The following is an 11,593-nucleotide window of genomic DNA, read 5'->3' as shown; positions in this document are numbered from 1 at the left end:
TCTGTGTTTTCGCTATCCTCAGCTTGAAGTCAAGGGGGCAGGGGCCTCCTTGCTTCAAGTCAAGCTAAGCCCGCCCCTTACCCATCCTCACTTCACTGTGATTGACATCCTGCTGTGAGGCTGGGATCGTGCAAGTCCCCCGATCAGCGGTGCGCTACTTGAGACTGCGCAATCACGTCTCCGGCTCCTGCACTCAGCCGGCCACTTTCCTCTCTCTGCGCATGCGCCGGCTTTTCCATCGTGTGCCCGGCGCATGCGCAGAGAGAGGAAAGTGGCCGGCTGAGTGCAGGAGCCAGAGACGGTATCGCGCAGTGACAAGGGGCGCACTGCACATGCGTAAGACTTGCACAATCCCAGCCTCACAGCAGGATGTCAATCACAGTGAAAGGAGGACGGGTAAGAGGCGGGCTTAGCTTGACTTGAAGCAAGGAGGCCGCTGCCCCCCTGACTTCAAGCTGACTCTGAGGATAGCGAAAACACTGATTAAAACAGCAGTTTTATGAAGTATACAACAACCTGTGGAGGAATGAAAAACATGATTAGGAACACACTGGGGGCTACTGTAAGGTAATGATGTCGGTGTCACGAGGCGCCAGCTTTACGTTTCCCCTCCTCAGTGCCGCTGGCGCCCTGCGGCTAGTACGGAGCGAGGACGTGTGCTGCATCCTCATCTCCACAGCAACGGGAGGCGGGGAGGACCCGGTTGCACTCACCTACTTAATGCTGTCGGCGTCCTCCGCTCCCGTGGCAACTGTAAGGAGTCCGAGTGCCGAGGTGAGTACTCGGCGCTTGGCTGGTTGCAGGGGAATAAGTCATGTGGCGCTGGCCACGTCACATGACTCCTCTTGCTGGGAATGAGTCATGTGGCACTGGCCACGTCACATGACTCCTCTTCCCCACTATATATACAGGCTACCTGCTGAACACAGGTTGCCTGTGAATAAGGTCCTATCCAGAGTTCCTAGTGTGATTCCGTGGCTTTTGACTCCTGACTCATTGATTGTCTCTGTTCTTGCTTGCTCCTTGTGTCTGCTTCGCTTCTCCTGTTTTTTTAGCGTACTTTCACACTAGCGTTCGGGGCTCCGCTTGTGAGTTCCGTTTGAAGGCTCTCACAAGCGGCCCCGAACGGATCCGTACAGCCCCAATGCATTCTGAGTGGATGCGGATCCGCTCAGAATGCATCAGTTTGGCACCGTTTTGCCTCCGCTCCGCTCAGCAGGCGGACACCCGAACGCAGCTTGCAGCGTTTTCGTGTCCGCCTGGCCGTGCGGAGCCAAACGGATCCGTCCAGACTTACAATGCAAGTCAATGGAGACGGATCCGTTTGACGTTGACACAATATGGTGCAATTTCAAACGCATTCGTCCCCCATTGACTTTCAATGTAAAGTCAGGAGTCCCTATTAATATACCATCAGATCGGAGTTTTCTCCGATCCGATGGTATATTTTAACTTGAAGCGTCCCCATCACAATGGGAACGCTTCTATGTTAGAATATACCATCGGATTTGAGCTACATCGTAAAACTCAGATCCGACAGTATATTCTAACACAGGCGTTCCCATGGTGATGGGGACGCTTCATGTTAGAATATACTGAGAACTGTGTACATGACTGCCCCCTGCTGCCTGGTTGATGCTGCCAGGCAGCAGGGGGCAGACCCCCCCCCCCCCTCCTGTATTTAACTTATTGGTGGCCAGTGCGGCCCCCCCTCCCTCCCCAGTATTAATTGTAACCAGTGCGGCCGCTCCCACAAGCACCATGGGAACGCTTCTGTGTTTAGAATATACTGTCGGATCTGAGTTTTCCGAAGTGAAAAATCAGATCTGAAATAAACAGTTATGCAAACGGATCCGTTCTGAACAGATGCAAGCGTTTGCATTATAGGAGCGGATCCGTCTGTGCAGACACCAGACGGATCCGCTACTAACGCAAGTGTGAAAGTAGCCTTACTTTGGCTTGTTTTTGACCCATCTTTGCTTATCCTCTTGTACTTACCTCCTGGTTCTGACTCAGCTTGTTAACCATTCTATGTTTGTCTGTCTTGTTTGTCCCTCCGCACTTACCGAGGCTAGGGAATGCCATCCAGTTGCGCTCCGTTACTTAGGATGGATAGTACAAGTAGGCAGGGACAGGGGTGTGGGTGGAGTCAGTGGTGCACCATCCCCTCCCTCTCTTTGTGACAGTTGGTTCAAAATGTGTTTAATGCTGTGAAATACCTTGTTGGGTAAAAGTGCTCATTATATCCCTTGAAAATTTTCTTGACAAGTTTATTTTCCTAAATCTGGTGATTTCTTTGGGTCTTCCACTATAGGGATACCTCAGTTTTTTTTAAATGCAACATGGAGCTTGAAAATTATTCCAGTGAAATCTGCCCTCCAAAAGCCAAATGGCACTGTGGCCTGATAAATACTGGACCAGCTGCATGTGATGCTTCTGTGATGAGCACTCTGACAGGGCCCGGCATGAAGTACAGTGACTGTGCCGGGCCCCGTTTAATGTGAGTACAGCAGGCCCCCTCCCCACACCAGGACCGGTTGCGGTTGTACCCTTTGCGATCGCGATCATTACGCCCCTGATCATGGGATAACTGTCACGACCTATCGCTGACCCTGTTGTGCCTGGGGTCAGAAGGTTGCTGCGGTGGGTGGCTACTCACTCGGTTTCAAGAGATCGCTCATGACCTAGTGGTGGGAATGGATTCCAGTCCAGGTTTTCCTGCTTAGGTTTGCAATCCTTTTTGTCCCATTTAGGAATATGTAGCTTTTCCTTTAAGCTGTTCTCTGTCAGCCACTCCCAGCTACTATACATTCTCCCTTGCTGCTTCCCTTGTTGCCAGATATAGACCTTCTTTACAGATCTTCTAACCTCTGGTGGAGTTGGAGTTGCTGTGGAGGTGTTGGAACTGGAACTGGTGCTTTCGGATCTCTGGTTCTCTCCTGTTCTTGTTGTCGTCTCCCTTTGGGGATTGTTTGTGGTGTTTGTGTTGTTTGTCCTTTCCCTGTTGTTACTCTAGGTGTCAGTGGTGAGGACCAGTGCTCCCACCGCTCTATTCACTACCTAGAGCTTATTTCAGGGTAAGCCAGGGACGAGGCACGTGATCAGCGTACGGGTTAGCAGCCCGTCTAGGGATGTCAGGGCAGCCAGATGCCAGTGCTAGGTGAGTTAGGGGTCACCATTCCCTCTCCCTAGTTAAAGGGTACTCTACTTTCCTCCCCTCTGCACCGCATGTCTGTTACCTGCCATATCAGACGTGATATTATAACTAGCCCTTATTTTGAAGGGAAAAAAATAATAATTTTTTTTCAAGATACACTATGGATCCTATTGCTGCTTTGGCAAAGCAGTTGCAAGGTCTGTCTCTCGAAGTGACAAAACTGAGGGCGTCGGTGCTTCAGCAGTACCAGCTGCAGCAGACCTCGAGCTCAGTGGTTGCTATGGGTAACCAGGTCAATCCGGAACCTAAAGTTGCTCTCCCAGACAGATTTTCTGGAGGGAGAGACAAATTTGTGGTGTTCCGAGAAGCCTATAAATTATATTTCAGGCTGCGCCCAAATTCCTCTGGTAATGAGGAACAGCGGGTGGGGATTGTTATCTCCCTTCTCCAAGGGGATTCTTAATCCTGGGCTTTTTCGTTGCCAGCTAGTACCCAGGCCCTCTGGTCGGTAGATTCGTTTTTTGATGACCCTGACTTAGTCTCCCTAGCTGAGTCTAGAAAGTAAAAGACGCACTTGCGCTGTATGAGACTCCTATAGCCCTTGAGGCCGCTATGTCGCTATCTATAAGAATTAATAGATGCCTTAGGCCTCTTTCACACGAGCGTCACGTGTGAGGGCCGGATAGGATGCGGGTGCGTCACCGGAAAATCGCACGATTTTGCCTGTGAGTGGGCTGAGTTTTGTATGCGATTGCGTTGTGTTTTTCCCACACAAGTGCAATGCATTTTGCACGTGTGTGAGAAAAAACTGAATGTGGTACCCAGATCCAAACCCGAACTTCTTCACTGAAGTTCAGGTTTGGGTTAGGTATTCTGTAGATTTTAATATTTTCCCTTATAACATGGTTATAAGGGAAAATAATAGCTTTCTTAATACAGAATGCTTAGTAAAATGTAGATTGAGGTGGTAAAAAAAATAATAATATTTACTTACCTGTTCCAATTGATCGCACAGCTGGCATCCTCTTCTTGCTTCTTTCAGGACCTGCAAAAGGACCTTTGGTGACGTAATTGGTCTTACCATGTGGTGAGCGCGGTGAAATCTTCTATCTTCATTCAGCAGAACCTGTGCGGACGTCACCACGCTTACCACGTAGTGAGTGTGATTACGTCACCGAAGGTCCTGAAAGAAGAAGCAAGAAGAGAATGCCGGCTGTGCGATCAATTGGAACAGGTAATTATTACTTGTTATAAGGGAAAATATTACAGGGAATACACTTAAAGGGATTCTGTCATCAGATTTTACCCCTATAACCTAAAGATATCCTCATGTCCGGACTAAGAAGAAGAATCCTAAACTGGCCTTAATAAACCTCACTGAGGCTCTATTTGTCCAAAAAACTGGTTTTTATAACCTGCCAATCACTTACTTAAGGTGCCCAAGGGGAGGTCCGTTAATACAGGGTGCCTGTCCGCACCCCTCGCCGTCCGGTGCCCAGCGCCGCCTTCCGTCTTCATCGCCGCCTTCCCTGTCTTCAGCGCCGCCTTCTACAGCTCAGCAATCCTCCCCGTCCCTCTGCCAGATCCCGCGCCTGCGCACTAAGCTCAGACAATCTGCAGGTCTTATTAGGGTTGAGCGAAGTGTGCATCACGCCGGCGCATGCGCACTTGGCTCAGTGGAGCCGCTGCCAGGAGTCCGCACGGGCGCATCAGGCCGAGCCTAGTGCGCAGGCGCGGGATCTGGCAAAGGGACGGCAGGATTGCAGAGGCGGCGCTGAGCTGTAGAGAAGGCGGCGATGAAGACGGAAGGCGGCGCTGGGCACCGGACGGCGAGGGGTGCGGGCGGGCACCCTGTATTAACGGACCTCCCCTTGGGCACCTTAAGTAAGTGATTGGCAGGTTATAAAAACCTGTTTTTTGGACAAATAGAGCCTCAGTGAGGTTTAATAAGGCCAGTTTAGGATTCTTCTTCTTAGTCCGGACATGAGGATATCTTTAGGTTATAGGTGTAAAATCTGATGACAGAATCCCTTTAAATGGGGTCCGGGGTTGCTTTCATCCCTATTATCTCCTAGCAACCATGCGTGAATATCGCACCGCATCCGCACTTGCTTGCAGATGCTTGCGATTTTCACTCATACCCATTCATTTCTATGGGGCCTGCGTTGCGTGAAAAACGCAGAATATAGAACCTGCTGCGATCTTCACGCAATGCACAAATAATGTGTGAAAATCACCGCTCATGTGCACAGCCCCATTGAAGTGAATGGGTCCGGATTCAGTGCGGGTGCAATGCGTTCACCTCACGCATTGCACCCGTGCGGAATTTTCGCCCGTGTGAAAGGGGCCTTAGTGATAGGCTGAGGAGCTCTTGTCCTCCAGAGAATTTTCTGACTCAGACGAACCTATGCAATGGGGGAGGCACTCCCTTCCCTCCCCTCTGCGCCGCACATCTGTTACCTGCCCTTATAAAGTGAAAACTGCCTGTGTTCTGAAGGGTTTAAACAATAGGTCATTTTCTTATAACATTCCCTTTAAAAGTCCTGGTCAAACCCCTTTAACAAAGCAACGACTCAGGTAATAGTGGTTATGCTTTTATTGTTTTATTAAGCTTGATGCTGATTTACCACAATTCAATAGTAAGCATTAACATTAACAAAAAAAGATAAAAAGGTTAGCTATGTTATATATTGGCCCTGAATATTTTTTAATTGAATAACTATTTTTTTTCTCTTTAGAATAATATAGAAAAGTATACTAGAGTGAATAAACAGCAAACTTCTTAACCTGTAAATGAAAGCACACATACATACATGTAATAATTGATGCATAGCACCGGTATGGGTTTCGTTATAATGAATATGTTCCTTCTATAGCCTGTGCGTGCTAAATTCAAGTGCATTTCAACCACATTGAAAAGTCCAGAAACACAGAGAAATATAATAGAAAAAGTTTGGGATAAAGCTAATGGTAGTATTAGCACGTAAATGAATAGCAATGTTTGTTTTCCATACAATATATATTATTTTACAACTCATCTTCATATGTATTTTTATGCATATTTGGCAGGCAGGTGAGGAGTTTGACACAAAGGTCCCTTGTTTTACCTAGAGCTTATAGCACTGTTCTAACCGTAATTCAACTGTCAAAATCTAGTGATGCATTTGGCACCACCAAAGTCACGTAATGCTATTGGTACAATGCGTTTCAAGGTCAGTCTGATGTCACACGACCGCATGTATTTTGCAGAACGGAACAGCTGGCCCTTCATAGAACAGTACTATCATTGTCTGCAATGCGGACAATAATAGGACTTGTTCTATTTTTTCTGCGGAACGGAAATACGGACATACGGAAACGGAATGTTAGCGGAATAACTTCCTTTTTTTTGGCGGACCCATTGAAGTGAATGGTTCCGCATACGGTCCACAAAAAAAAAAAAAAGGAACGGACATGGAAAGAAAATACGTTCGTGTGCATGAGCCCTAAGGTTGATGAAGTCAGAATGACTTTGAATCATGCTATACATTTTGCAGTAAATATTTTATAAGGTTCCTGTATTACGATGATTTACTCTAAGTTGGTGGTGCCAGATGTATCCCTGCATTTTGGTACGTAGCCGGAGTGAAGAAAAAGTTTCACTGATGTTGATCAGTGCTGTGCCTGTATCTTGTACAACCTCTGGTGAGCCATTTTATCTGGTTATTCAATTTTCCACATTATGGAGCATTTGTTTTAAATTAATTGGAATTTAATTATTGCCACTATTGCCGCTGTAAGTGATACATTGATTATTCACTAAAATATGGGAGACATCTACCACAGTGAAATGTACATCTGATAATCAGATTTTGAGACCCCTGCTGGTTTCAGACTCACAGTTTGCTTAGCTCTAAATGAGGGGCAAACATTTGGTAGCCAAAACTATATGCTGTAAATAGGTTACCAACACATTTCAGAAGCGTGTGTGTAATAGCCTAGATTTAAAAGGGTTGTCCCATGAAAAATATTCTACAGTTTTCAATCCAGCACCTGGATCTGAATACTTTTGTAATTGAATGTAATTACATTTTTGTAATTTTGTATAGCCACTGAGTTATTCAATAAAATGTATCTGTACAGAGCTACCTGCTGTTTGTTTTTTTTCTTCTTTCTTTGTCCTGCTCACTGAGATGGCCACAAATGCTCAGTTTCATCCTTCAACTGCCTCCTGAGCTGTGATAGGGAAGGCTGAGACATGCCTCCTGAGCTGTGATAGGGAGATCTGAGACACGCCTCCTGACCTGTGATAGGGAGAGCTGAGACACACCTCCTGACCTGTGATAGGGAGAGCTGAGACACACCTCCTGACCTGTGTTAGGGAGAGCTGAGACACGCCTCCTGAGCTGTGATAGGGAGAGCTGAGACACACCTCCTGAGCTGTGATAGGGAGATCTGAGACACGCCCCCTTAGCTGCAACAGAAAAGACACTCCCCTTGAGCTGCCAGCTTGATATAAATCTAGCAGAGCAATGAATTAGGAGTTCTGTGGATCCATGTGAGGTACAGGGCTGGTTCTAGCTTTGTTAGGAAGAGATCGCCATGTACTATACGATTTTTTTATTTTCATTTTTTACATTAATCATGGGATAGCCCCTTTAAGATATGATATAATCACTCTATTGAACAATTTACTTTCCATTCCAAGTTTTTTCTTTTAGTATGGTAAGTGATAAATGTGGTGATGTTATGTTGGATGAAAATCTGATTTTGTCCAATTCCTTTCTAGGATATGATTCGCAAACATCCAAACTCATGATATTTTTATATATCATTGGTCATGGCTCTCTTGAGAAGGATGCAGCCTACAATTCATGATGGAGAGGAATGTTTCAATTAGGAAATATTAGGGATCATGATAATACATTAATAACATTTATAAAGTCTGTACAGGCTCAGCTCTCCACATCATAATGTGTTGTTTTTCATATATATTCTCAATAATTTATTTTTCTTATCCAAGACTTTTTTTACCCACCTTTTCCATGAAAAATTAAAATGCTCCATCAAGTCTTCTTATCCGAAGTGCGTTTTAAATATCATCATGACCAGTAGTGGACCAGCATTGAAAAATACCCCTGTAACATATTCAGGGTTGCATTTTCTGTAATATTTCACAGTTCTTCAGATGTGGTATCATCTGTGCACTTAAGTAGACAGATTTAAAATACAAATTTATGCTAATGTTAAAGTAATTGCTCCTGATAATGACATTTACAACACTGTGCTATGTCAAATATTGGGTAGCTATAAACATTAGATTATATAAATACATGTGAATAGGGAACACTACAACACCAGTAACAATGGTTTTAATGTCTGCCAGATGTTCTTGCTCTTTTATGTTTATAGAAGTGGTAAAACAAACTCCTTAGCACTGATAACTAGGTAGGAGTTAAGTAGTTTTTAGATCCAGACATCTGTACAATTCTAGCCTCTCTCGAAGATAGGAGACTGAACTTCATATAGTCACTTTTTTCTGCAAGTATCTTCTGTACCACACACAACACTAAACATTGCTGAATATAGTTTAATCACAAGTTGTTTTTTTTATATGATTAGTCCCTGCTATGAACAATAAGCATAAATCCCTTTTTACAATCCAAGATTTGATCTGGTGCCCGACTTAGATCTTCCAATTGCTCCATTAGTGTAGGAAGAAATCACGGATCCTTGTGGCCTCGATCCAAGGAATATATGTCGAAGTCTTAGTAAAGACACTTGGTTTGTTCTCCACTGTGCAACCAATGGGTCCAAAGCTGACAATACCATGAACTTCCCATCGTTCTCTTCCATTCTGACAAACAAGAGGCCCTCCAGAGTCACCCTGTCGACAACAAAGACTTCATGTCACATGTTTATGCACGTTATCATTAAAGTCTAGACTAAAAAGCTCAAGAAACACAATACAGAAATTTAGTTGCAAGAACTCGCTAATGATAGACAGCTGTCTCATAAATGGTCATTGAGGCATCTGGCAGTTTATGGCCTGCTTAATCCAAGATCATGGGAAATTAGCATATCCTGTTTTTTTTGTTTTTTTTTTGCAGGTAAGGCTACTTTCACACTAGCGTTAATATTTTACGGTATTGAGATCCATCATAGGGTCTCAATACCGGAAAAAAACTCTTCCATTTTGTCCCCATTCATTGTCCCCACAGCATGCTTCGTTTTGCTTTCCATCCTGAGATGCGGAGCAAGACGGATCAGTCAAGACCCACAATGCAAGTCAATAGGGACGGATCTGTTTTTCTCTGCCACAATCGAAAACGGATCCGTCCTCCATTGACTTTCAGTGGAGTTCATGACGGATCCATCTATGTTAAAGATAATGCAACCGGATCCGTTCATAACAGAAGTGTTTTTGCTGAACCCTGCATCCAGCAAAAACGCTAGTGTGAAAGTAGCCTAAATTTGGAATTTTGCTGGTAAGGCTTTTTGAATTAATAGCAAAAGTGGAAATGTTAGCCAAACAGTTGAATGAAACTGTGAAAGTTTGTTCCAAGATTTTTTTTAAATTGTATTTCTTTATTTTACATGTACTTTGAAGATAGCAGTAGATCTGATAAATCTTTATTTATATGTGTTTTAGTTAGGATTATTTTTTGTAAGAAGTTCTCTGTTATGACCATAACCTACAATGTGCCTGTACGTCTTAGCCACTGGCGAAGCGGAGATAGACTATATATGTCCTTTGCCCCTGTAATGGGGAGCATGCAGAGATGGTTTATCACCGTCCTTGTCTTCCCCATGGCTGTATTTGCAGCACTCAATGAATGCTGTGATATACTGAACGGGACGGCACAGGAGCGAGATTTATACGGCAGACGGGGCCAGCAGGAGAACCAACGCTGGCCTGGCCCTGTCAATCAAGACAGAAGGGCATGGAAATGAGGTGGGTAAACGGAGCCTCTAGGAGCAGGTGCAACTCTCCTAGAGACTCCATGAATATAATAAAAGTTAAAATTACATGAAAACAGGGCATACTTAAATAAAAGAAATGCAGAGTTAAATTCAGGTGACATTTTCACCTCTATAATATCAGCCTGTTTAATAGCGAAAATTTGGGGTGACAGAAACCCTTTAAGTGCTGTATATAGTATAATATCTATGTACATGTTTGTAATTCCAAGTTGTCTGCTAGCATTTTGAAATCTCTCCCAGAACAGAGAAACATTTTGACCTTTTTTGGTGTTTTAATACATAAAAATCTTAATAAAATATACTGAAACAGGGAAACAGTGTATTTCTTGGATGTGTTTTATGCAACACAAGGAGCGCCATGTAGATGTGCTGCAAAAATATCAAACTTTAAAGGGGTTGTCTGGGTACAAAAATTGCTGTATCTATTGTTTAAACATCTTCTGGTAACATACTAAACATATTGCTGTACCTCTCTCCACAGTTTGAATCTCCTAGTCAAACTCTGTTCTTTTGCTATGTCCCACTGTTTAGAACTTAAACTTGTGGGATGTGGGCGTTTCAGAGTTGGAGACACAAAACCTCCCATAGTGCTGTGTGCTGCCAGCTCATCCCAAACTGTAAACACCCACGACACCTCTTCCTTGGTAGCCAACTCTACCCACCACACCTTCCATCCCCCATTGCTCCATCCATGTGCTACTCCTTCAACCTCCAGCAAGTGAATGTGCATGCCCTGGCTGGCCGATTACGCATCAACTCAGTTCCCCATCACATTCACATGGGACTGATGTTACGACCATTTGGCCATAGATTATGTTGCAGGGCATGATGGGAAGTCTGGTCATGATGTCAGTGAAAATTCTGATGGAATTGAAGAAGAAATCATGTGAAGAGTTCCCCGATCTTTGGAATAAGAAGGTATTAGCAGCACAAATATATTAGGAAATTAGAGGGTCTCGCAGTGGAAACACAATGATAGGGAGAAGTTTAATCCCAGACAACCCCTTTATAGATGGGTTTCTTTAAAACCCCTTTTTACACCATTAAAATTAAGATTTCTGGATTCTTATTGCTTGTACATCTTTCAGTCTTGCTAACAGGGACCCCATTTTATTTACCGATAAATGATAGGACCAATGTACATTTTCTGTACCAGTGGTTATAAAACATAAGTAATGATCATTAATGATCACAAGACTTGCATGAAATTTCATCAATGTACGTTAAATGGTCTGGACAAGCAGTATAATTTTCCATGATCAAAATAAATTTAGGAATGTTATTTCTAAAGCTATGGATCTCCAACAATGTGCATCAAGGAATCATCTAGGAACTAAGGGGGTGGGAGATCAGGGACAAATAAATGTCAGTGTTAATAATTCCACCAATCAGGGCCGGTGCTACCATAAGGCAGACCAAGCGGCTGCCTTAGGGCGCACCCTGGGGGAGGGCGGAAAAATGTGACATGGAGGG

At 44.2% G+C, this 11,593-nt stretch overlaps 1 protein-coding gene across 1 annotated transcript in view; it reads right to left on the bottom strand.

Annotated features, from left to right (window-relative positions):
• Positions 1-7,733: 7,733 nt before the first annotated feature.
• Positions 7,734-11,593, bottom strand: part of LOC122942421 (elastase-1-like) — an 80,067-nt gene continuing 76,207 nt past the window's right edge. The window contains exon 6 of the mRNA XM_044300034.1: positions 7,734-9,023. Coding sequence (XP_044155969.1) covers positions 8,844-9,023 — 180 coding nt within the window. The 3' untranslated portion in view covers positions 7,734-8,843. The remainder of the gene's footprint in view (positions 9,024-11,593) is intronic.

This window comes from Bufo gargarizans, chromosome 6, assembly GCF_014858855.1.
Source record: "Bufo gargarizans isolate SCDJY-AF-19 chromosome 6, ASM1485885v1, whole genome shotgun sequence".
In the NCBI taxonomy this organism is placed as follows: domain Eukaryota; kingdom Metazoa; phylum Chordata; class Amphibia; order Anura; family Bufonidae; genus Bufo; species Bufo gargarizans.
This window is presented reverse-complemented; position numbering and strand designations above follow the sequence as displayed.